This window comes from Dama dama, chromosome 30, assembly GCF_033118175.1.
Source record: "Dama dama isolate Ldn47 chromosome 30, ASM3311817v1, whole genome shotgun sequence".
Lineage (NCBI taxonomy): Eukaryota > Metazoa > Chordata > Mammalia > Artiodactyla > Cervidae > Dama > Dama dama.
Window position 1 is genome coordinate 19,339,299 of NC_083710.1, and position 26,758 is coordinate 19,366,056.

At 39.0% G+C, this 26,758-nt stretch overlaps 1 protein-coding gene across 1 annotated transcript in view; it reads left to right on the forward strand.

Annotated features, from left to right (window-relative positions):
• GTF2F2 (general transcription factor IIF subunit 2) overlaps nt 1–26,758 on the forward strand; it is a 142,122-nt gene that overhangs the window by 100,091 nt on the left and 15,273 nt on the right. Inside the window, exons 6-7 of the mRNA XM_061133736.1 lie at nt 15,509–15,608; nt 23,885–24,028. Of these exons, the coding sequence (XP_060989719.1) occupies nt 15,509–15,608; nt 23,885–24,028 (244 nt within the window). The remainder of the gene's footprint in view (nt 1–15,508; nt 15,609–23,884; nt 24,029–26,758) is intronic.

Consider the following 26,758-nt stretch of genomic DNA (forward strand, 5'->3'; position numbering starts at 1 on the left):
GACTGTGGCTTTGTAGTAGAGTCTGAAGTCAGGCAGGTTGATTCCTCCAGTTCCATTCTTCTTTCTCAAGATTACTTTGGCTATTCGAGGTTTTTTGTATTTCCATACAAATTGTGAAATTATTTGGTCTAGTTCTGTGAAAAATACCATTGGTAGCTTGATAGGGATTGCATTGAATCTATAGACTGCTTTGGGTAGAATAGCCATTTTGACAATATTAATTCTTCCAATCCATGAACACGGTATGTTTCTCCATCTGTTTGTGTCCTCTTTGATTTCTTTCATCAGTGTTTTATAGTTTTCTATGTATAGGTCTTTTGTTTCTTTAGGTAGATATACTCCTAAGTATTTTATTCTTTTTGTTGCAATGGTGAATGGTATTGTTTCCTTAATTTCTCTTTCTGTTTTTTCATTGTTAGTGTATAGGAATGCAAGGGATTTCTGTGTGTTAATTTTATATCCTGCAACTTTACTATATTCATTGATTAGCTCTAGTAATTTTCTGGTAGAGTCTTTAGGGTTTTCTATGTAGAGGATCATGTCATCTGCAAACAGTGAGAGTTTCACTTCTTCTTTTCCTATCTGGATTCCTTTTACTTCTTTTTCTGCTCTGATTGCTGTGGCCAAAACTTCCAACACTATGTTGAATAGTAGTGGTGAGAGTGGGCACCCTTGTCTTGTTCCTGATTTCAGGGGAAATGCTTTCAATTTTTCACCATTGAGGGTAATGCTTGCTGTGGGTTTGTCATATATAGCTTTTATTATGTTGAGGTATGTTCCTTCTATTCCTGCTTTTTGGAGAGTTTTAATCATAAATGGATGTTGAATTTTGTCAAAGGCTTTCTCTGCATCTATTGAGATAATCATATGGTTTTTATCTTTCAATTTGTTAATGTGGTGTATTACATTGATTGATTTGCGGATATTGAAGAATCCTTGCATTCCTGGGATAAAGCCCACTTGGTCATGGTGTATGATTTTTTTAATATGTTGTTGGATTCTGTTTGCTAGAATTTTGTTAAGGATTTTTGCATCTATGTTCATCAGTGATATTGGCCTGTAGTTTTCTTTTTTTGTGGCATCTTTGTCTGGTTTTGGAATTAGGGTGATGGTGGCCTCATAGAATGAGTTTGGAAGTTTACCTTCTTCTGCAATTTTCTGGAAGAGTTTGAGTAAGGTAGGTGTTAGCTCTTCTCTAAATTTTTGGTAGAATTCAGCTGTGAAGCCATCTGGTCCTGGGCTTTTGTTTGCTGGAAGATTTTTGATTACAGTTTTGATTTCCTTGCCTGTGATGGGTCTGTTAAGATCTTCTATTTCTTCCTGGTTCAGTTTTGGAAAGTTATACTTTTCTAAGAATTTGTCCATTTCATCCAAGTTGTCCATTTTATTGGCATAGAGCTGCTGGTAGTGGTCTCTTATGATCCTTTGTATTTCAGTGTTGTCTGTTGTGATCTCTCCATTTTCATTTCTAATTTTGCTAATTTGGTTCTTCTCTCTTTGTTTCTTAATGAGTCTTGCTAATGGTTTGTCAATTTTGTTTATTTTTTCAAAAAACCAGCTTTTAGCTTTGTTGATTTTTGCTATGGTCTCTTTAGTTTCTATTGCATTTATTTCTGCCTTAATTTTTAAGATTTCTTTCCTTCTGCTAACCCTGGGGTTCTTCATTTCTTCCTTCTCTAATTGCTTTAGGTGTAGAGTTAGGTTATTTATTTGGTTTTTTTCTTGTTTCTTGATGTAAGCCTGTAATGCTATGAACCTTCCCCTTAGCACTGCTTTTACAGTGTCCCATAGGTTTTGGGTTGTTGTGTTTTCATTTTCATTCATTTCTATACATATTTTGATTTCTTTTTTTATTTCTTCTATGATTTGTTGGTTATTCAGAAGCGTGTTATTTAGCCTCCATGTGTTTGAATTTTTAACAGTTTTTTTCCTGTAATTGAGATCTAATCTTACTGCACTGTGGTCAGAAAAGATGACTGGAATGATTTCAATTTTTTTGAATTTTCCAAGACTAGATTTATGGCCCAGGATGTGATCTATTCTGGAGAAGGTTCCGTGTGCACTTGAGAAAAAGGTGAAGTTGATTGTTTTGGGGTGAAATGTCCTATAGATATCCATTAGGTCTAGCTGGTCCATTGTGTCATTCAAGGTTTGTGTTTCCTTGTTAATTTTCTGTTTAGTTGATCTATCCATAGTTGTGAGTGGGGTATTAAAGTCTCCCACTATTATTGTGTTGCTATTAATTTCCTCTTTCATACTCGTTAGTGTTTGCCGTATATATTTGTGGTGCTCCTATGTTGGGTGCATATATATTTATAATTGTTATATCTTCTTCTTGGATTGATCCTTTGATCATTATGTAGTGTCCTTCTTTGTCTCTTTTCACAGCCTTTATTTGAAAGTCTATTTTATCTGATATGAGTATTGCGACTCCTGCTTTCTTTTGGTCTCCATTTGCATGAAATATTTTTTTCCAGCCCTTCACTTTTAGTCTGTATGTGTCTCTTGTTTTGAGGTGGGTCTCTTGTAGACAGCATATATAGGGGTCTTGTTTTTGTATCCATTCAGCCAATCTTTGTCTTTTGGTTGGGGCATTCAACCCATTTACATTTAAGGTAATTATTGATAGGTGTGGTCCCGTTGCCATTTACTTTGTTGTTTTGGGTTCACGTTTATACAACCTTTCTGCATTTCCTGTCTAGAGAAGATCCTTTAGCATTTGTTGAAGAGCTGGTTTGGTGGTGCTGAATTCTCTCAGCTTTTGCTTATCTGTAAAGTTTTTGAATTCTCCTTCATATCTGAATGAGATCCTTGCTGGATACAGTAATCTAGGTTGTAGGTTATTCTCTTTCATTACTTTCAGAACGTCCTGCCATTCCCTTCTGGCCTGGAGGGTTTCTATTGATAGATCAGCTGTTATCCTTATGGGAATCCCTTTGTGTGTTATTTGTTGTTTCTCCCTTGCTGCTTTTAAGATTTGTTCTTTGTGTTTGATCTTTGTTAATTTGATTAATATGTGTCTTGGGGTGTTTCGCCTTGGGTTTATCCTGTTTGGGACTCTCTGGGTTTCTTGGACTTGGGTGGCTATTTCCTTCCCCATTTTAGGGAAGTTTTCAGCTATTATCTCCTCGAGTATTTTCTCATGGCCTTTCTTTTGGTCTTCTTCTTCTGGGACTCCTATGATTCGAATGTTGGGGCGTTTCACATTGTCCCAGAGGTCCCTGAGGTTGTCCTCATTTCTTTTGATCCTTTTTTCTTTTTTCCTCTCTGCTTCATTTATTTCCACTATTTTATCTTCTACCTCACTTATCCTATCTTCTGCCTCCGTTATTCTACTCTTGGTTCCCTCCAAAGTGTTTTTGATCTCATTCATTGCATTGTTCATTTTTAATTGACTCTTTTTTATTTCTTCTAGGTCTTTATTAAACATTTCTTGTATCTTTTCAATCTTTGTCTCCAGGCTATTTATCTGTAACTCCATTTTGTTTTCAAGATTTTGGATCATTTTTATTATCATTATTCTAAATTCTTTTTCAGGTATATTCCCTATCTCCTCCTCTTTTGTTTGACTTGGTGGGCATTTTTCATGTTCCTTTACCTGTTGGGTATTTCTTTGCCTTTTCATCTTGTTTAGATTGCTGTGTCTGGAGTGGGCTTTCTGTATTCTGGAGATCTGTGGTTCCTTTTTATTGTGGAGGATTTATCCAGTGGGTGGGGTTAGACGATTGGCTTGTCAAGGTTTCCTGGTTAGGGAAGCTTGCGTCAGTGTTCTGGTGCGTGGAACTTGACTTCTTCTCTTTGGAGAGCAATGGAGTCCCCAGTAATGAGTTTTGAGATGGGTCTATGTGTTAGGTGTGACCTTGGGCAGCCTGTATGTTGACGTTCAGGGCTATGTTCCTGCGTTGCTGGAGAATTTGTGTGGTATGTCTTGTTCTAAAACTTATTGGCTCTTGGGTGGTGGTTGGTTTCAGTGTAGGTATGGAGCCTTTTGGAAGGTCACTTATTACTTAAAGTTCCATGTAGTCAGGAGTTTTCTGGTGTTCTTAGGGTTTGGGCTTAAGTTTCCTGCCTCTGGATTTCAGTTTTATTCTTCCTGTAGTCTCAGGACTTCTCCAACTATACAGCACTGATAATAAAACTTCTAGGTTAATGGTGAAAAGATTCTTCCCCGTTAGGGACACCCAGAGAGGTTCACAGAGTTACATGAAGAGGAGAAAAGGGAGGAGGGAGATAGAGATGAGCAGGAGGAGAAAAAGGGGGACTCAAGAGGAGAGAGACAGATCTACGCAGCTGTCTGTTCCCAGAGTGTTCTCCGTATCTCAGACACCTACAAAGATTCACAGAATTGGATTGGGAAGAGAAGGGGAAAGGAGGAAATAGAGGTGTCCTGAGGTAGAAAACAGAGAGTCAAGATTGGGAGAGAATAATCTTCGGTTTAAAGATAGGGTTTCTCTTCCTTTTTTTTTTTTTTTTTTTGTAAGGTTACAGTGTATTGAAAATGAAAATTAAGGAGTAGTAGAGGAGTACTAGAGGACTTTAAAAGAAATAAGAGAAAAAGAAAAATAGAAAAAAGAAGAGAAAAAGGAAAGAAAAAAAAAGAAGAAAAAAGAAAAGAAAAAGAAAAAAAAAAAAGAGAAAAAATTTTTTTTTTCCCTAATTAAAAAAATCGTAAAAATCTATGAAAATGAAAGTGAAGGAGTAATGGGGGAGTAATAGGGAATTTTAAAGGAAAATAAAAAAGAAAAAATAAAGAAAAAAAAATTTTTTTTTCCTCCTTCCTTACTTAGAAAAAAAAAAAAAGTAAAAATATATCTAGGAATTTCTCTGGAGCTGTTGCGGTCAGTGTGGGTTCGGCTCAGTTTCAGATAGCTCCTCGTTCCAGCTTACACTTCTCGATATCTACAGGGCCCTTCCGGTGTAGTCCGTGTTTTCTACGGGGATTTTAATCTGTTGCGCCAGTCCCTTCTGAAGCGGTTCCCTTTGTTTATTTGGCTTCCGTTTGCCGGTCTCTTCAGAGCCTCATTTCCGCCCTGACACAGGCGGGCGGAGGTGGACTCTTATTCAGGTAGCTAGTTCCGTCGCTCTGCGGGGAGGGGCTTGCGCCGCGGGGATGGGCTGGCGCTGGGGGGAGGGGCTGGCGCTGCTCTCTCCTTCTGCGCTGCTCAGGCTCCGGGCTGTTCTATATGGAGCGCGCCCCGCGCTGTGCGAGGTTCCAGCCCTTGGGTGTTCTACAAAAGCGCGGAACGAAAAGCTGCGCCTGCTCTCTGTGCCTTCCCCGTCAGAGCGGTCCAGGCAGCCAGGGGCTCGGTGGGCGCACTCTCCCCAGGTGTGGCGCGCCCCCTCCCCTCCGCGGACCCAGTCTCAGTTTCCGCTGGCGCCAGTCGGGTGCGCGCGCCTTCTGCCCTCCGCGTCCCCAGCCCCAGTCCCTGCCCGCGCCGGTCGGGTGCCTGCGCCCTGTGTCTCGCCGCGACCTTCCCCTCCCCCCTGCCTCCTGCCTCCGGCGGGGCTGGGTCGGTCCGTAGCCTGCGAGCTCTTCTCTGGACTTTCTTGGTCCCTTTGTTCTGCGAACGGCCGGCAGTGTGTTCCGGCCGGTTAATTTTCTCTCTCTCTTTTGGTCTCCCACAGTTCATGTTGGCAACTCACAGAAGCTCCCTCCGATTGTCCTCAGGGCCCTCAGGCCCGGACCCTACCCCAAGCAATGCCGCCTGAGACTCCCTTCCCGACGGATCTCCGTCCTTAGCTCTTTTGTCTCACTTTTTATCTTTATATTTTGTCCTACCTCCTTTCGAAGACAATGGGCTGCTTTTCTGCGCGCCTGATGACCTCAGCTAGAGATCAGAAGTTGTTTTGCGAAGTTTGTTCTGCATTCAGTTATTCTTTTGATGAATTAGTAGGAGAGAAAGTGGTCTCCCCGTCCTACTCCTCCGCCATCTTGGCTCCTCCCCCAGTCTCTTCTCTTAAATGGCAAATCTGGGTGTTAGCATGTGCTGTGCTGAGCTTAAGTCACTCAGTCGTGTCCAGCTGTTTGGAACCCCATGGACTATAGCCCACCAGGTTCCTCTGTCCATGGGGATTCTCCAGGCAAGAATACTGGAGTGGGTGGGTTGCCATTTCCTTCTCTATATTACTGTAAATCTTATGATATGACATCCAGATTACCGTTATTGATTAATTGCAGCCTAAAACTTTGCTTCTTCTCATCTTTTTTTCCCTCACTTGCTATTTAACACATTTATATTGCATGCCTAATTTCTAGGCCCTGGGAATAGGAGCAAGGTCCCTGTTTTCATGAAGCTTAAAATAATTAACAGGTATTTGTAAGACACTTAAATTACTTAATTTTAATGTTTACTCTCTGTAATCCTTCTAGTAGTCCTTCCAGGTAAAGATATGTTTGATTACTTGTCAGTTGCAAGTGCTGAAATTTTTTCAAATCAACATTCTAACAGACAAATGTGTATTGGGTTGGCCAAAAAGTCCATTCAGGCTTTTCCTTAAGATGATATGGAAAAACCCAAATGAACTTTTTGGCCAATCCAATACTGTTAACACTATTACTGTTCCTCTGAGAAACTCTCTGTCCTGTTGAAGCTCCCTGTAAATGTACTGTCTTAAAACTAGGCATCAAAAAAAAAAACAACTAGGCATCATCAGAACCTTTTGGTATTAGTAGATCACCTGGTTGTTCCCTACCTTGCCTTTCCCCCAGCCTTCTGAGCTGAGCCTCCTTCTGCACGTTGCATTTTGTTTTCTGCCTTGGGGCCCAGAAGGTGTCCTCTCGCTCACAGGCAGTCCCAGCGCTGGCTGTTTCTGCTTCTCCTTGCAGGGACACTTTTCTCTCGCTCACCCTGCAAATGTCAGCCTCCTGCTCCCCTTTGGGAAGCACTGTTTACCTCCTTCACTGCTTTACTCCCTTCTTTTCAAAAATGAAATCAACATCGTAAGATAATTTACCTTCTTTTGTGAAACCTGTCATTTTAAGAATAGCATAAATTGCAGTCAGATGCAGCTGGAGCACAAAGGATAGATGAATGCTAAAGTAATGATATTTACATCATAAAATGACTCCTACACATTGGCAGTTGCTGATGGAAACATTTGTTGTTCAGTGATTTTGGAGTTGCTTATTTTCTATGGTTGACAACCAGATTGGTGAGGCAGTATTACTTAGGGATTTTTGCTTAGGCAGGAGAATAGTCCTTATGTATATAATGAGTTGTTACTATGGAATTTGTTAATGCGGGATTCAGCCTTTTCTCTTGTGATATAATTGTCCAATAAAGGTGTCATTTGTTCATATCTTTAACTGATATTCATTGAGTTACTTTTACATAAGATGTACTAAGTGAGATCAGTGAAGGATTAATTGAATAAAATATGTAGACTTGTCTTCCCCAGTCTGCCAACAGCTTAGAGCAATGGAAATTTGGCTTTTTTTCATTGTTTTAGATTTTGACATTTAAAATATTTGGAGGGTGTTTATACTACTTTTTTATTTGAGAAATGAATTCCCATTACAGTGTGTAGATTGTAATACACTATAATGAAGATCTTTAAGTGACTTTAATAAGGTGGATTATGAACCATAATTATAGCTAGTAGCTAGTGACATTGATGAAATAGGAATTTTTTTTCAGTGTTATGAAGAATGTATTGAAAAAAAAAAAAAAGAAGAAGAAGAATGTGTGGGACGTCCCTGGCAGTCCAGCAGTTAAGACGCCGTTCTTCCCATGCATGGTGTGTGGATTCGATCCCTGGGCAGGCGGCTGTGATACTGCATGTTGCTTGGCGTGACCAGATGTTTTGTTTTTTTTTTTTTAAAGAGAATGTGCTCTTTTATGTGTGTGTGTGTAGAATTGGGCTAACTGAAAGCAGGTGGGTACCTTCAATTTCCTTTCCAATAAAGGAAAATTGCTTTTTTTGAGATGTAGTTGTTATACAATATTATATAAGTTTCAGATGTACAACAAAGTGATTCATAATGTTTAAAGGTTATATTCCATTTATAGTTATTATAAGAGAATTACTTGTTTCGAACTAAACCCAATGATTAGAGATGTTATTTTAATTAGAGATGTTATTTAGTTATATGGCCTTTTAGGGAGTGTATAGATTAACTACTTGAAGCTTTGGGTTAAAAAAAAAGAAAAGATCTGAGTTCCCGTTGTTTTGCTTTCTATAAGGAGAAGGTAAGATTGAGATGTAGGCAGAGCTTTAACACAGTTTCTACAACATAGTAAAATACTTTATAGATGTCTGTTGTTATGGTTATTTTATTAGTGTTTTCGCTCTTAGGTTATGTAGCCCTTGAGCTTTTCCTTTGATTGGAAAGTGAGAAACTGACCCTTTAAATAATATTCTAGAAAGACTGGTAATTCAGTGAATCCTAGTCTTCTAAAACTGTGGACATATACTCTAAACTGTCCTGAAATGGTGGTAGTAATTAGCACCACACTTTTTTTTTTTTTTTTAGTGGTTTATAAAAGTAGGGTCTAGCTGTGTCCAAATGATCACATAGTAATATTTTTCTATTATTATTTCTTGAAAATAACACCATGTTTTTAAATTTTCTGATAAAGTTAAGAGTGTGTTTAAAAAAAAAAAAAAAGATTTATTTACTTCTGGCTGCCTGGGCCCTCTCTGCTGTGCACTCAGGCTTTCTCTGGCTGTGGTGCGTGGGGACTGCTCTTCGTTGCCGCGCGCAGGCTTCCCACTGAGGTGGCTCCTTTGATTGTGGAGCACGGCCTCTAGAGCAACAGGCTTCAGTAGCTGTGGTGCATGGGCTTAGTGGCCTTGCAGCATGTGGGATCCTCCTGGACCAGGGGTCAAACCCATGTCCTCTTCACTGGCAGGCGGATTCATGACCACTGGACCACCAGGCAAATCCCAGGCCAGTTTTTTAAACGATTGGGACAGTAAAGCTGTCAGCTTCCCCCGAGTCCAGCCCCAAACCTCTGTGTGTAGTTTGCTGTTCAGCTGTGCAAACCAAATATTTCCTCATTATATTATTTTGTACAAGCCTAGTTTTAAACCTTATTTTGACCTTGAAGGCGTGTTGAGGTCAGTGATGTTTAATCTGGTACATTGTTCAGTGGTGAAATGGAGTTGCAAATTGTTCTGACACTTCATGGGATAATGTTAAATGAATTATTTAGTGTTAAGTAAAGAACCCTGCTAAATTATTTTAAACTATTCAAGTTAATTAAAGTATTTTAAGATTTAGTTCTTTAAAAATATATTTTCCATCCATAGGTTAACCTTTTGAGTTTTGAATCATGAGATATCCTCTTTTAATTAAAACAAAACCCTTGGACTTGACTTTTTAAATGTATAATAAGAAGGTTAAATTTTTAAATTTAAAATTTTTAAGCTCTTATTTTTTAAAAAAAAGTTAATTCAGTTTTTTCCTTTATATATTTAAAAGATACTTTGAGGATAAAAATGGCATGACACTCTATGGATGATGAAATTGGCTGTTAGAACTTCTGCATAGAATGGAAAGGAGACCATGCCACCTAAATCTGAATCAGGATACAGTGGTTGAAAATAAATTCTAGTTGTAAGAGTATGACAAGAATAAGCTACCATTTATAAAAACACACTTAACCTAAACACACTGAAATCCCAAGGAATTTTCAAGCTGTGAAGTAATGGGAACAATCATTTAATGTGGAAAGAAGAAGCCAGTACATGCCTCCCTCCTTGAATGTCTCATAAGATCAAATTGTGGAGGAGGTGATTGTAACAGAAAAGGTAATTTAGTGGCAACATAAAAGCTAGAATACCATTTAGAGAGGCCAGGCCCCTGAGAACTGATTTGCATTAAGGGGATAGGCCTAAGGTTAGAATACAGAGAGAGGCGTTCAGAAACAGGCTGCCACTTGTTTTTTTTTCCTCCAAAGGATTTACACATGCATAGTTCTCGGTTCAATTCTGTCACTCAGTCATGTCCGACCCTTTGCAACCCCATGGACTGAAGCACGCCAGGCTTCCGTCCATCACCCGTTCCCGGAGTTTGCTCAAACTCATGTCCATTGAGTCGGTGATGCCATCCAACCATTTCATCCTCTGTCGTCCCTTTCTCCTCCTGTCTTCAGTCTTTCCCAGCATCAGGGTCTTTTCCAGTGAGTCAGTTCTTCACATCAGGTGGCCAAAGTATTGGAGCTTCAGCTTCAGCATCAGACCTTCCAATGAATGTTCAGGACTGATTTCCTTTAGGATGGACTGGTTTGATCTCCTTGCTGGCAACCCAGTGCAGTGTTCTTGCCTAGAGAATCCTGTGGACAGAGGAGCCGGGTGGGCTGCTGTCTGTGGGGTTGCACAGAGTTGGACACGACTGAAGTGATTTAGCAGCAGCAGCATAGTTCTAATCCTTTGTAAACATTCCTATACCTGTCTGCAACTGTTTGTTTCTTTCTAAACATTTCTCTCTCAGTCACTTTGAGACATCTTCTCGGCTTGGAGGAATCATTTCCACCTAGTCTTTAAGGCTTCACCTCTTATGAATATGGGCTGTCCTTATTCAGCTTACCAAGTGCACATCTTGAAGTTATTCTTTACTTCGCAGTAGCACACAGTCAGGTGTCATAATACCAACCGCCTGCCCTCTTCAGTCCTGCAGATAGCCACTTGTAGGTAAGCATTTGTTTAATGTTTGTCTTCCACTAAGCAAGTCTTTTCTTGGTAGGCATAGGCACCCAGAAAATATCCTGATGCTGGGAAAGATTGAAGGCAGAAGGAGAAGGGGAAGACAGAGGACGAGATGTTTGGATGGCATCACCTACTTGATGGACATGGGTTTGAGCAAGTTTCGGGAGATGGTAAAGACAGGGAAGCCTGGCGTGCCACAACCCATGGGTTCGCAGAGTCAGACACAGCTGAGCCACTTAACAGCAACAAGAATGGGCACCCAGTAAAGATTTGCTGGGTGACTGCCTGCAAGAAGCTTCTTCTGAAGTCTGGGCATGGCACAGCTGCAGCCGTGGGGACACACGTGAGGGAGAACAGTGGATTGAGCTGGAGAGGGAGCAGGAGCTGGATCCCAGAAGGACATGCGGTCATGGGAAGAAGCTTGTGCATCACCCAAGAGCAGTTAAGAGGCCATTGAAAGATTGTAAACCCAAGTCCATCTTTGGGTGGATATCTCCCTTCTAGGTCTCTAGCTAGTGCTTTCTTCCTAGTTTATAGAAACTCTACTTGGCCCATGAAAACAAAGTAACACAATATATACAGTTTATGGTTACATGTACAGTAAATTTCTGTAGACATTTCTAGAGTACTTTTTTTACACTTCATAAAATTACAATCTTATATAGTTAAAGGATGTATATAGATTTGTAAATAATTGAAAGAATTAAAATATTTATATTTTAATACTGAAATAACTATACTCAACTTGGCAATCACAGTTAAAAACAAAACCAGTAGTATTTACAGCTTTCTTTTTTTTTTTTTTATAAGAATAGTCCTACAGCATTTATTGTCATCTGGTAATGACATAAACGTGAGCAGAACACTATGAATACATGTTTTAGAACTACATCTCTAACAAAGGACACCTAAAAAAACCAACGGTATTGCCAAACAATTTCTCACTTCATTTATCACTTCTAGTTGGAGACACTTTGGAGCAGAGTAATGTTATCTCCTTTTAGCATGATCCGACCCAGTTGTTTTCTTGACTTTGGTTTTTTTTTTTATTAGTTGGAGGCTAATTACTTCACAACATTTCAGTGGGTTTTGTCATACATTGATATGAATCAGCCATAGAGTTACACGTATTCCCCATCCCGATCCCCCCTCCCACCTCCCTCTCCACCCGATTCCTCTGGGTCTTCCCAGTGCACCAGGCCCGAGCACTTGTCTCATGCATGTACATATACACCATGGAATATTACTCAGCCGTTAAAAAGAATTCATTTGAATCAGTCCTAATGAGATGGATGAAACTGGAGCCCATTATACAGAGTGAAGTAAGCCAGAAAGATAAAGAACATTACAGCATACTAACACATATATATGGAATTTAGAACGATGGTAACAATAACCCTATATGCAAAACAGAAAAAGAGACACAGAAATACAGAACAGACTTTTGAACTCTGTGGGAGAAGGTGAGGGTGGGATGTTTCAAAAGAACAGCATGTATACTATCTATGGTGAAACAGATCACCAGCCCAGGTGGGATGCTTGACTTTGTTTTAGAATGAATCTTTTCTGCATCATCTAATACGAGGTTCATATACTCATCAAAACCAATGATACAGCCTTCTATCTGCATATTCACTTGCTCATAAAGCCACACCTGAACCCACGATCTATTTTGCAAGTATCTGAAGATGAGATTGATGGGCTGCACCATCACCTTCTGCACCTTCTGGCCCTGACCCCGGTATGCCATGCAGGAAGCTCACAAGCACCACACTGCTCCACACTCTCTCTCAGAAAGCAACTTCCGTAACAACCAACAGCTTTCAAATTAAAAAAAAAAAACAACCACTTGGTAGATCTGTAATATCTCCTGAGGAATTTGGTATTATATATCAAATCTTAAAGAAAGGCAGTGCCAAAGAATGTTCAGATTACCGTACAGTTGCAGTCATTTCACATGCTAGCAAGATTATGCTCAAAATCCCTCAAACTAGACTTCAGCAGTACGTGAACTGAGAACTTCCAGATGTACAAGCTGGACAGAAAAGGCAGAGGAACCAGAGATCAAATTTCTAAAATCCACTGGATCATAGAAAAAGCAAGGGAATTCCAAAAAAATATCTGCTTCTGCTTCATTGACTATGCTAAAGCCTTTGACTGTGTGGGTCACAACAAACTGGAAAATTTTTAAAGAAATGGGAACACTGTACCACCTTACCTGCCTCCTTAGAAACGTGTATGCAGCACAAGAAGCAACAGTTAGAACCAGACATGGAACAAAGGACTGGTTCCAAATTGGGAAAGGAGTACATCAAGGCTGTATATTGTAACCCTGCCTATTTAACTTCTATACAGAGTACATCATGCAAAATGCCAGACTGGATGAAGCTCAAGCTGGAATCGAGATTGCTAGGAGAAATATCAACAACCTCAGATACGCAGATGACACCACCCTTATGGCAGAAAGCGAAGAGGAACTAAGAGCCTCTTGATGAAAGTGAAAGAGGAGAGTGAAAAAGTTGGCTTAAAGCTCAACATTGAGAATACGAAGATCATGGCATCTGGTTCCATCTCTTTATGGCAAATATATGGGGGAAAAGTAGAAACACTGACAGATTTTATTTTCTTGGACTCCAAAATCACTGTGGATGGTGATTTCAGCCACAAAATTAAAAGATGCTTGCTCCTTGGAAGAAAAGCTATAACAAACTTAGACAGCATATTAAAAAGCAGAGATAACACTTTGCTGAGAGAGGTTCGTATAGCCAAAGCTATGGTTTTTTCACTAGTCATGTACGGATGTGAGAGTTAGATCATGAAGAGGGCTGAGTACCAAAGAATTGATGCTTTTAAATTGGGGTGCTGGAGAAAACTCTGGAGAGTCCTTTGGACAGCAAGGAGATTAAACCAGTCAATCCTAAAGAAAATCAACCCTGAACATTCACTGGAAGGACGGATGCTGAAGCTGAAGCTCCAATACTTTGGCCACCTGATGTGAAGAGCTGACTGACTAGAAAAGACACTGATGCTGAGAAAGATTGAGGACAAGAGGAGAAGGGAGTGACAGGATGAAATGGTTAAATGGCATCACTGACTCCGTGGACATGAGTTTGTGCAAACTCAAGGAGATAGTGAAGGACAGGGAAGCCAGGCATGCTGCAGTCCATGGAGTTGCAAAGAGTCAGACATCACTTAGTGACTGAACAACAACCACCTAAAAATAAGCAGAAGGAAACAGAAAAGAAACTCCATCCAACAAATTAATAATAATGTTATAAAAAAAGAAAAAGTTACTTTTTATACGGCAAGTTGTTCCTTTGAAAGAATTTTAAATGAAAATTATTTTTAAAGTCCCATTAAAAGAAAGTAATATATTATGTTCAACATATATAATTTTTAAATGAGCACCATTTTTATAGCTTTCAAACTAACCTTCCAAGAAACAGTATTTCTTTTTCCTATTAAAAAAGTATACTTTTCTGATTATAAAAGTGACAGATGCTTATTACAGAAAATTTAGAAAATATATGGGAATCTTAAATGCCTTCATTCTGATCTCTTCCCATCTTTCATGTTAAGTTCCACTTTCTTTAAAACTATATCTTCTTTTTTTTGTCTGTATCAAGTAGATAATTTTCTAATATGGTTCTCAATTTCTTTGCTGTGATCATTGCATTTCACTCATTCCTTTGGGGTTCATTTAACTTCTTGCTAAAATGAATCTTTGAGTAGTTCTCTTGGTGAGGATCTATGTTTTTGTATGAGTATTTTTCTTTCATTCTTACTCTTTGATTATAATTTAGCTAGACATGGCTGGCAATTATTTTTTCCTGTAGTGCTTTTAAGTTAAAAAGTCTAGAAGTACAATGGTGCCTTTTGTCCTTTAAAAATAGTTACTTTGGAAAAAAGTCATTTTGGAAAGCTATACCTTTTCCCACCTTAAAACTTTCTTTTAGATTTACTGTGCTCATATACCAGAATAGTTTAATTTTTAAAATAAGTAGTAAATGGTTGAATGTGAGTTACTGGACATGGTAATACATGTTGTTGTTGTTCTGTAATTGGTAAGATGTGTCAGTCTCTTTACAACCCTAAAGAGCTATAGCCTGCCAGGCTCTTCTTGTCCATGGGATTTCCCAGGCAAGGCACTTGAGTGGGTTGCCATTTCCTGCTCCAGGGGATCTGCCCACCCAGGAATGAAATCCACATCTCTTGCATTGGCAGTTGGATTATCATTGAGCCACCAGGAAAGCCCATGGTAATATTTAGTCCAAAACAAAATCTCCTAAGATTGCCGTTTGAATATGTACTAGTGTTATATTTTATAACACGCTCTACGTAGTGTCATCTATTTATTTTATAGTTCTGTTTCCAAAAGCGCTGTTTTTCGTTGTACTTTAATTTAGGTGGGTCGTTTATCTGCACTGTCCAGTGAAGCAGCTGCTAGCCTGAGTGCTGACGTGTCCTGTTTTTACTTCTGTCAAATGAATGGAAGTTTTGTATAAAGGCCTTGATTAGTTTTAGACCATGTAACTTAAGATAATTCAGTTTTACATGCAGATTTTTTCCCCCACAAATTTAAAGCTGATTAGCTTCTTTGTTTTAAAAGTTAAGGTTTGACTGTACAGTATAAGATTTAGAAGGAAGTTGTAGAAATAAATGAGTTGGTTTGTATGTTTAGCTGGTGGTCTGCTTTCCATGTTATAGTCATGTACAGTGTGTTTTTGAAGTATTAAGGCTGATATATCTTCTTTATATGTGAAGTATTAGGTCTTGATAAGAAGAATTATCAGAATACCTGTTCAGGTTTCACTCTAATAAACAAGTAAGTTTGTTGATAATGCCTTCTGTTTTTCAGATTGCAAATAGAAGAATCTTCCAAACCTGTAAGGCTATCACAGCAGCTGGAGAAAGTCGTGACAACCAATTACAAGCCTGTTGCTAATCATCAGTACAATGTAAGTCTTCATGTCTTTCTTCATTCTGGTCTGTCTTTAATGTCATAGACTCTCAGGTTTTGAAAGGACCTCAGCAGTCACACACCTTGCTGTCAGCTGCTTGAGGTATCCAGGCTTAGTGGGCAACATGATAGTTTGCCAAGCTTAGGAAAGGTATTCACCCTATAGCCAGAGTCATGCAATGAGATGAAGACAACCACTGTTGAAATGACTGCTGAAAAGTTTTTCAGAGAAATAAAACATTTCTTCAGTGTTTCTAAAGTTTTGAAGCATAGTATCCTTAAAAAAATATATTAGCTTTAGAGTTTTTTCTGTACCTTTATAACTGAGAGTAAGATCATGAACCAGTGGTCATTCTTCCCATTATTAAGATTGCTTTGCCTAGTTTCAGCTTTTATAGGAATTTTTACAGCCTCACACTACTATGTGAAGTGTGGGCTGCCTGTATGTAAAAAAACTTTTTCATTAAAGTATATTGTATGTACTATATTTAGTATATATTATTGGAAAAGGAAATATCAACCCACTCCAGGGTTCTTGGCTGGAGAATTCCACTGACAGAGGAACTTGGCAGGCTGCAGTCCTTGGGTTAGAGTCAGCATGACTGAGTGACTGGCACACTTTATAAATATACAGTGTATGTATCTGTACACGTACCCAGTGTGTGTATATATATAGTACACACATGTGTACATGTTACGTGTACTTCGTGCCGGGCAGTACCGTGGTTCTAACTGTGTCATTATTGCTGTGATCCTTGCTTTACACATGAAGGATCTGGGGCACAGAGAGGTTAGCTTCCTTGAGGTCACACAGCCCGTAATCAAACTGTCCAGATGTTGACCCATGGAACCTGGTTTAAGAGCCTTGCTATTTTTTTTAATTGAAGTATAGGCAACTTACAATATTGTGTTAGTTGTCGGTATCCAGCAGAGTGATGTGATTCTATATATGTGTATGCATGTATATACACGTGTGTGTATATATGTGTGGTGATGGTGTCAGTCGCTCAGTTATGTCCGACTCTTTGTGACCCCATGGACTGTAGCCCGCCAGGCACCTCTGTCTATGGAATTCTCCAGGCAGGAATACTGAAGTGGGTAGCCATTCCCTTCTCCAGGGGATCCTTCTGACCCAAGGACTGGCTCTGGGTCTCCGGCCTTACAGGCAGATTCTTTACTTTCTGAGCCACCCGGGGAGCCCGTGTGTCTGTGTGTGTGTGTGTTTCTTTTTCATTTAGGTTATTTCATATATAGTAGTATATATCTGTCCATCCCTTACTCCTGCTTTATTCCTCTGCCCATTTCCCCTTCGATGACCATAAGTTTGTTTTCTTTGTCTGTGAGTAGGAACCTTACTCTTAAGAAACCTGTGTTGCTGTAGATCCTTAGCAGTGCTTAAAGAGCTAAGTGATTTGGATCTTGAAGTACCTGCAGTGTAAGGAGAAAGTGATGATTTTCTGAAAATAAAAGGAAGTCCGAGTTAAGTCAAGTAGCAGTTGAGAGTTGATACCTTTGTGTCCTACTTTGTTGCTTAAGATTTCCCCTTGATACTGAATTTAGGAAGAAATAAATACCCTTTTTTTAAGTTTGGCCTTTAAGTTCCAAGCTTATCAAATGATGTAGGTTAGTATCTGCCCAACCACTACTTTATGATATTTGAATATCTTATGGTTATTTTATGAAGACAGGTAGCAAATGTAGATGCCTCCAGAGCCAAGCAGGCATCTTCTTGGGTAGGATGCTAAAATTTAAGAAGGTAAATGGTAGAGACTATGATGAACTGAAGTGCATGTGCCCCTTCTAAAGACATCCAAATTTTAAAAATTGCTACACTGTTTCTCTCTCTTGTTTATAATAGGAAAAGACTAGAAAGAAATGTCCAAAAATAAGGATTAATTCCGTACTTTAATAATTGTTATTTTTTTAGTGGTAGATGCTAGGGTGATTTTATCCTAATTGTCTTTTTCATGAAATCTTTTTGAATTCTTGGAATTGTCAATCTTTTTTAATTGTTGGAATTGTCACTGGTGAGTACCTATTGTCTGAATTGTTACAGTGAAAGTTTTACAGTGTAAAGTTTTTCTGTTGCTATGGGAAAGGGAGGAAAGCTAGGAAAAAGTGTTAGTACTTAGCCATGACTGTGTCCTACCACAGTTACCTAATATCTGTCTCCTCTGAATAGAAAAAAAAATTTTTTTTTTTAATACCAGCTTTGTGCCTGAGATACCTACTCTTGGCGAACCAAGAACCAAGTTTCTGTCTTCAAGGAGCTACCATTTTTTTCAGTTTCTCTGCTCATGCCCTTTCAGACCCTGTTCTGGTATAATCTATATTTCCTTTGACCACATTTTTAAATTACAATCTTTTTTTCTTTAGTTCCATTACAAGGGTCACTCTTGTTATACTGCTACATACCACCATTTCTGAGGCAAAAGGAAAATCTCTTTTAGGTCAGAGCTGGCACTTTTGCTTGTATCAAAGCTCTGACCTCTAATTCATGTTCAGAGTGACGTTGGCACTATATCTACCTGGCAGGTATAGAAGGATAAATTCCAAGTGTCATATTTTTGGAGTGCTTTTCACTGCTCTCTTTTTACTACTAAAATAAGTACAAATACATTGTATTCTGAACCACTTGTTAGGATATAAAGCTGTCACATCCATTTTAAAGAGACTCTTTAACGTCAAGTGACATTTCAGTTCATGGTATCAACCTTTATTAAGGTTGTCATAGCACAAATGAGTCATTAATATTAATGTAATTATAGTGATGAGTCATATAGGAATCTTTAATTAACAAAAATTGACTGTAAGCTACCATGTTACATTGCTTGAATGTTTAGTGATTCCCGCTCCCCCCCCCCCAACATGGGAGTATGTCAGAAATTGGTGGAGGCACCTGCATAGCTCTTAAAAGCATAGTCAGCATTATAATAAAATCCCAACTATAATAAGAGTATAAAGCTTTTGTTTTTGTGGTCAGGGAACTAAGAGCCCACAAGGCATGTGATAGGGGAAAAAGGTTGTTTTTTTTTTACTGATAGAGTCATATAATCCAAATATAGAGTCACTGATGTGTAAGACTCCTTTCAACTGCCTCCATCCCTGACTGCAGGTAAGGGTGCCTGTGTATGTTCTGTGTTCTGGTTGACTTTGTGGACATCATTATCCTGCCTGTGTAGATGTCATAGTATTCTTTTATGTAGTCTCCTGTCATAGGACCTTTCTCATAAGGAATCCCTTTTCTCATAAGAAATCATGCCCTCTGTTGTCTAGACAGTGGTCTGAATGCTGGCTATAGACTAAAATCACCTGGGAAGCTTTTAAAAAAGAAGAATACCTTCAGAGATTGGTTGTATTGATCTAATGTGGAGGCCAACTATCTTTAAATTTTTTACCTAGGTAGTTCTAGCATTCAGCCACTGATCCAAAGAGACAGGAAATTTTTATAGTTCTGTCTGCCATCTCCTGTGGCATGGGGAGCAAAAATGATACCTGGAAGGGAGACCAGGAAGTCTCTTTCCTTTAAACCTAAGGCTTTTAGAAAGAATTAGTATCTTCTTGTCTCTATTATCATCAACTTCCTCCCCCACTCCCACCCTCGCCCCAGCTTGAAAAAAAGACTTCCCTTTTCCTTTTCTCCCCACCAGGGCAAGAGCTCTTGGTCTGAAAGTGATAGAACATTAGAAAAAACTGAACTGGAAAATTAGTGTTGGAGGGAGCAGAACTATTACAGAAAATCTTGAAGTAAACCCCCAGGAACTAAAACGAAAATTTATTATATGCATACTCTGTTTCATTCTGTGGAGCAACCAGCTGTGTTAATCTTCAGAACTAAGGTTGTTGAGAGGGTTTTTTCGGCTTGGCTTTTTGTTTAGTTTTTAAGTATTTATATATTTATAAATATATATATATATAAATTTGGAATTTTGTTGATTAAAGTGGATGCCTGCAGGACTGAATATAAAGGCCTTTCAGCAATATTTGCCTACTGTATTATATAGTATAGTATAAGAATACTACATGGTTTAAAAAAAAATGCTACATGCTTTGTCCATTTGAATTTGCACACCAAAGTCTGATCAACCCTAAAGAATTAATTTCTTCTCAAGAGATAACAACACATTAGGCAGAAATAGAAGCACTGGGGGTAGGGGAATCTTTCATAAGGATTTAAAATGCAAACCATGATATTCAAGGCTGTCAGGCTCACTTTAAAAGTTAAAAACCTCCACAAAGACTGCCTTGACAAAGCAATCAAAGTATTTCTGCAAACAACAATCTAGAAATTTACAGACATCTGTATTTTAATATTTTAATTGGAAGTGGGTGGCATTTATAATTTTAGTCAGGGATTATTGTCTCAGTAATGACAGTTGAACAGCCCTATACCACATCGACAATGGGTGTTCAACATTTGGTTGCAGTTCAGTCTTGAATAATTTGTTTTATATTTTCAAAGTAAAATTGTATATGATGGAATTTGGGGATTATAAAAATTTGTACCTGGAGATGAAAGTTCTTTCTGAATTGACATTTCTATGCAGCTGGTGACACCTTAGTTTATGGTCACTGGGGGCAGATATCAGTAACTAAAATTCATATAATATAAAAGCTATTTCTAGTCTAATAACTAGCCCAGTAGTATTTTGTGGTGGCTGCGAACAAGTTGGAAATCTGATTGCTTTGAGTGTCGTTTCCTTATAGTGCCAGTGCAAAACAAAATGCCCACAGGGAAAAGAGCTAAAAAGAAAAGAAATAGCATTATCTCAAAACAGTAGTCTTTTCCTAAATAGACTAGTGCATATCATGTGTAGTTTATTTGTGGAATTAATTTTTAGTACAGAGTTATAAGTACAATATTAAGATTGCCATTTGTACCCTGAGGAGCTTAAAAAAGAGAAGTTACCTCAGGGATCTTAGTTTTGGCATGAGTATAATTAGTTGCTAATAATTTAATGATCACGGGATCATTTTAGTCCCTTTTTGTAATTACATGTAATTTGGAACCACCTGATACCACAGGTATCAGGGTGATGGATCTCTCTTGAACATTATCAAAAAAAAAAAAAAAGATTTAAATAATGCTTGAACATTATTAAAAAAAAAGATTTAAATAATGCTATACTACAAAAATTTTATTGAGCCATTAATAGGTATGGTTAACACAGAAAGATAAGCATAGAAGTCTTGTCTGTTTTCTCCCCATTTTAAAGGAGGAGAGCACCAATGTTAAATGCAGTGTTTTTGAGATTGAAACATGTAAACCGAGATTTTAAAAGAAAATTTTCTGTGTAGAATTGGTACTTTTCTCACTGCTCATTAACATTACAGATCACAACCTAATCTGACTCTTAATCAATACCTTCAGTATTGATTTTGAAGTTTCTTTCTAATTTATTCTCAGTTCTTATCTTCAGTCCTTTTGGGTGTGACCTATGGCTCTTAGGGTTGGGACAACTTGATAACCACTTTTTCTCTCCACTGCCTACTGGACTGTATGCCCTCTCTAAAGTGGACTATCTTGCTTTACCAGCATGTTTTGTTGCTTGAAAACATTTTTCCTGTTCATCCTCCTGGCTTCTCAAGTCATTTTACATGAGGAAGAGAGGGCTAACAGTGGAAGCTGAATATACCATAACTTCTGTTTCATATTTCCTGAATTTAACTTTTTCCATCTTCTTTCAGCATAAATTAAAGCTGGGATGGAAGAGAAGACAGAATATCATACAACTGTAGCTCCATACTGAGAGTACAAAAGCATAGCGCTACCCTTTTGCTGGGTTCCCACCTTTCTGTCTGGTTTTTCCTGAGGACCAGTGACCGCTCACTGAATGAAATCCCACACCCACTCAAGACTGTGAGAAGGAAACAGTCTTTCTCCACTCTCCTTAGTCTGATTCTGCCTTCCTCTGTTTTGTAAACGCCAAGTTAAGTTTCTCTTATCCGCCACTTGGTCGGAGTAAAGGGTTATCATGTCCTTATCCAATGGTCTGGACTTTTATACTCTTTCCTCCAGCCCTGCTTTCTAGACTGTCCATCACAGTGGACAGAGCAAACCCTTTCAAGCACAGTGCAGCTGTGGAAAGGAATTTCCAGATGCAAACTGAGTACAGTTATAAACGGGGGAAAATATGACATATTTTAGACATTGGTCAGCAAAGCAAGGCTTACACTGTAATCACTTAAGGTATTCCATGATGTGGTTCTTCTTTTTAATCCAAAGACCCTCCTTTCTGTAGACCTGTGGGCTTTGTCTCGCTCTGTTGTGCTTTCTTTCTCCGTCATACAGTCACTGTCTTAGTTCTGTCCTCCTTTTAACCCGAGAGAAAGAGAATTCTATCTCGAGTGGCCCTCAAGTCCATCTCTTTTGGTCTTGGCTATAGCTCTGCAGCCTCCTTTCTCGCAGAATTAGGGCAGAATCTGTACTTCTGCCTTTGACCACACGTGCATTTTTCTTCACCTGATGCTGGGCTGGGTTTCATTCCTCCCCAGCAATACAGTCTGTGCCCTGCATTTATGCTTTTTTCCCAACGTCACAAAGTTGTCCTGGGTAACTCTGGTCTCTTTTACTACATTACTACATTAAGAATACTCAAGGCCCGCTGTATACATTTTAGTGCATGAGTCTTGAGAAAGGGATACCTTTTGAAAGAGAGTATCTTATTTACTCCCATATTTCAGTGCAGTTGGTTTTGTTGTGTAGTGGCTAAGTCATGTCCGGCTCTTTATGACCCCATGGTAGCCCATCAGGCTCCTCCGTCCATGGGATTTCCCAGGCAGGAATACTGGAGTGGGTTGCTATTTTCTTCAGTTTTAGTGCAATACCAAGCATCTAATCCATGCTTAACCTGTTGAGGAGCTGAACGGATTTCGAGTTTTACTCTCTAGGTATACATATCACAAAAATTAAGACATTCAGTTTAGTGCTTTCTGCTTGTCTAGTTCCTAATTTTATTTATTGAAAGACCAATACTGTTGTCAGAGTTACTTCTTGCCTCTAATTTGAGTCTCTGATTATATTTAAGGTATATTTTTAGTTTTAACATCAATAGAAATTAGAATTTTTTTTTTAACCTCTCTTTTGTTAAAATACAGAGAATAAGCCTAACTATATGAAGCTGGAATTTGTACATAATTTAGTTGCATGTTTTGGTATGCATTTCTCCGTCTTTGAAGCTGGTCCCTATCTTACAGTGATTCTGTTGATGCACAAAAGGTTGCTCTCAGACAGCTTTCACCCAGCCTGCTGATGCTTTATTGACCAGGTGGGCTGCTGCAGTCTCTATTGTTGTTTAGGCACTAAGTCATGTCTGACTCTTCTGCAACCCCACAGACTGTAGCCCAGCAGGCTCCTCTGTCCATGGGATTCTCCAGGCGAGAATATTGGAGTGGGTCGCCATTTCCTTCTCCAGGAAATCCTCCTGGCCTAGAGATCAAACTTGTATCTCCTTCATTGGCAGGCTACTTCCCTACCACTGAGCCACCAAGGAAGCCCTACAGTTTATATATATCTGTCCTCTAATAAGTTTCTGAGGCTTTATCAAGATAAAGTTTGTCTGTAAAAAAAAAAAAATCAAAAGCTTAATCAGCTGACATGATGCAAGCAAATTGCATGTTTTCAATAAAAAGTTAACTTTTTTACAAATGCACACATCTCTGGCTGGTAACATCAACAGAGAGTTTATACATTCTCTTCGTGCCATTGCTTACTTCATTTTACAGAAGAAGCAAGTTCAAGGAGGTCACGGGGTTGGGAGGAGAAAAGGCCACCTGTCACCACCCTTGTTCTTTCCTTTTTACCAAGGTTTCCCAAGCTTTTCCTCCCTAGAAAACCTGTTATCTAATCTGCCTGCCCCTCAGCCTTCCTGCCCTGAAAAACTCTCATTTTGAAAGATATTATCTACCAAATGGCATGGAGCAGATAAACTCTTTTACTATATTTTGGGTAATCAAAAACGAAGAGTTGCAAATAGACTTTGTGATCCACATGATGTGATTTCGGTAAAGATGGGCTTTGGGGGAGGAAATGGACACATTACATGAAGCTTTAGGGAACAGTGAAAATGGTTCACAGGTGGGCATTAACCTTCCTGGAGCCTTGCAGGTCTGAGGAGCCCTCGGAGCGGTGAAGGCCACAGGCACTGAACCACCGCTCTTTGACCTGCTGCCTTGCAATTTAAAATCTAATAGTGGAGGACGGAAAAGAGTGCCTGTGTTTCAGAGTCAGCACATTGAACTGATGCCTTCGGGATTTTTGCTTTTTTCACATAGATTGAATATGAAAGGAAAAAGAAAGAAGATGGAAAACGAGCCCGAGCTGATAAACAACACGTTTTGGACATGCTGTTTTCAGCTTTTGAGAAGCATCAGTATTATAATCTGAAGGACTTGGTGGACATCACAAAACAACCTGTGGTATGTATATGCTCACATTGATCCTTTAAACAGATGTAAATTGGCTTCATTAACACGGCTTTACTGAACAGAAGCGTATGGTGAGTTAGTCAGTTCACTTGCACCTATGCTGGTGTCAGGCTTTGCTCCAACATGGAAAAGATGTCTCAGTGTAGTCTTTTTTCTTCCTTCCTGTCTTCCCCTTTTCTTTCTTCCCCTCTCTTTCTTTCTGTTTCTTTTTTTAATCTCAGCTTCATTGTTTTAATTTTCAATACATTTAGTATCAGTAGCTCATATGAAGAAAAGGCGGATTTGTCCTCCTTTTGAATGATCCTTGATGTTAAGCCTGAAGTCTCTTTGTTTATAGCATTTCTAGTCTTTCATTTGTTCTTCTGCCTCCCTCTGGAAAAGCTCAGCTCTAAGAGTGACTGTTTTTTCACAGCGAGTGTTTATCCCTGTCTTGTGAGCTGTTCTCTGTGGATTGTTTTTAATCATCCGGCACTAACATTCAGTCCTTTCAGACGAGCTGTAGAGCCTCACGGTGCTTGTTGAGATTTGCTTGGGTTGGCCTATTCTCCATTTTCAAGGAAAATTGTAATCACTTGATGTTTTAGAAAATTTTTGTTCTATGAATAATCATTTTTTTATCACTTCTCCAGACTTTTGTATTAATACCTATCTGCCAATAATCTGTGTTTCTAATCCATTTAAAAATGGACACAAGGAAGGGATCGAAACCCTTTCTGTAGTCTTTGGGTCATGTTTCCTTCCGTTTACCTTCCTCACACCTAAGCTTAGCAAAGTGTCATATTGAATTATAGCAGTATTTTACTTACAGGTTTTTAAAACTTAGATGGAAACCGCTTTACTTTTGTCCTCTTACCCAGCTTCCTTTATTGTTTTATCCACCTTGCCAGGATAACCAGGAATGTGTTAATTCTAGCTGCTCCATTTATTTGCTTCAGAATATGTAACAAGATAACCAGTTTTGTAAAATATTTTAACATAAATGGCTCCTTGGGGGTGTTTTTCTTTTTTTTTTATGTATTCAAAGCTTCAGGAAATTATTTCTGAAACTTCAGTATTGATGGTGCAGGTTCCCACTTCTGTAGAGATTTCTTCACTGTTACGCTTCATCCTTTCACTTTTTCATTAAGAAAGAAATTTGAATTCCAAAAGACCTAAATACTTTTTCTTTAACCAAAGAGTAGGAAAGTGCTCATGCTGGCAGTATTATCAACTCATCTTAATGACTTCACTCCCTTCAGCATCAAAGCCTTAGAAACAGCATTCCAAGCTAGATTAAAAAATTTGAAATAGAATAATTCATAAGCTAAACTCCATTTCTTCTGCTTTTAATGAAGTTTATCTTTGTATTTTTATATATACATGAAAAGGCTATTCCAGATATTCTGGATGCAAATGACATAGTCTCATAGAATAAAACACACACACACAGTTAGAGGTAGGAAAATAAGTGTTTGTAGAGGGACGTTCAGATAAGTACTAAGGAAAGCTCTTTCTTTGCCTTAACATGGAATGATAGAATGTTTTTAAAGTTTATTCATTTTGCAGCAGAGAAAAAGGATAACTAGCTTTCTGTCTTGGCTGTTCAGATAATTTTTATGTGGTGGAACTCAGTGACTCTCTTAACAGAACCTCTTAATTCATGGTCAGTAGGTGGGCTTTAGGAGATCCAGCAACCCCCCGAATATGTACAGAAATGTGTGGATTTTTCTGGGGAGCAGATTTGTAGTTTATGTCAGACTCTCAGAGAGCCTGGGAACCTCAAAGAGCTTGAGAACCATTGATCTAGAAACTGAATTATTTTATAGTATTGTTATTATTTAGGGACTAAATTGCCTCTAAAGCATTAACTTTTTGAAGGCAGGTTTGTATATTGTTCACATCCCTAAATATTCATACATTCCACAACACAAACATAGTAGCAATCCAGTAAATATTAGATGAATTGATTTAAGAAAAAGGAGATGGTGGCATCCTTTACCTTTTAGGACCACCATATTTTCCTTGGGTGGATTTTGACTGACCTCCTGTTGTCTGTGGCAGGAGCCAGGTACAAAGAGCCATCTCAGTAAAGCATAGAATGCCGGAGCTGCAGTTACTCGTGTAGAGGAGAGGACAGGACGTGGTCAGCATGGGTTCTAGTCCTGCCATTTACCTCGGTGGGGTCTGGAGAAGTCACGTCCATCGCTAAAACTGAGGGAGCTGGACTGGATAATCATCGTGATCCCTACCAGTGCTCCATCTATGATTCTCTCCCTCTCCTGTTCCATCTCCTCCTCTCCATCTCCCACTCACATTTGAACCGAGCTGGCAAAGCCTGTTGACCTAGAAAGTGGCTAGAGCCCAGCTCTCCTTCGTGTAGGTAATTCTCCCTTTTAAAAGGGTCACAGTGGAGAAGGAAATGGCAACCCACTCCAGTATTCTTGCCTGGAAAAGTCCATGGACAGAGGAGCCTGACGGGCTGCAGTCTATGGGGTTACATGACTGAGCATGTATGCACAAGGGTGGAGGGAGATGGGTTGGTAGCAATAAAGTGGGAGAACTAAAAAAAATAAAAGGATCACAGGACATAAGTCGGTCTGTACTAATGGGCTTCAGTACACCCTTATTAATTTGATTTTAGTCTGAGCAGTACCAGGAGAATGAAGGAACCCAGTGTAGCATGAAAGTCAGTGATCTAGGAAGGAGACAGGACTGGGAGTAATAGAACCTCAGTTCAAGTCC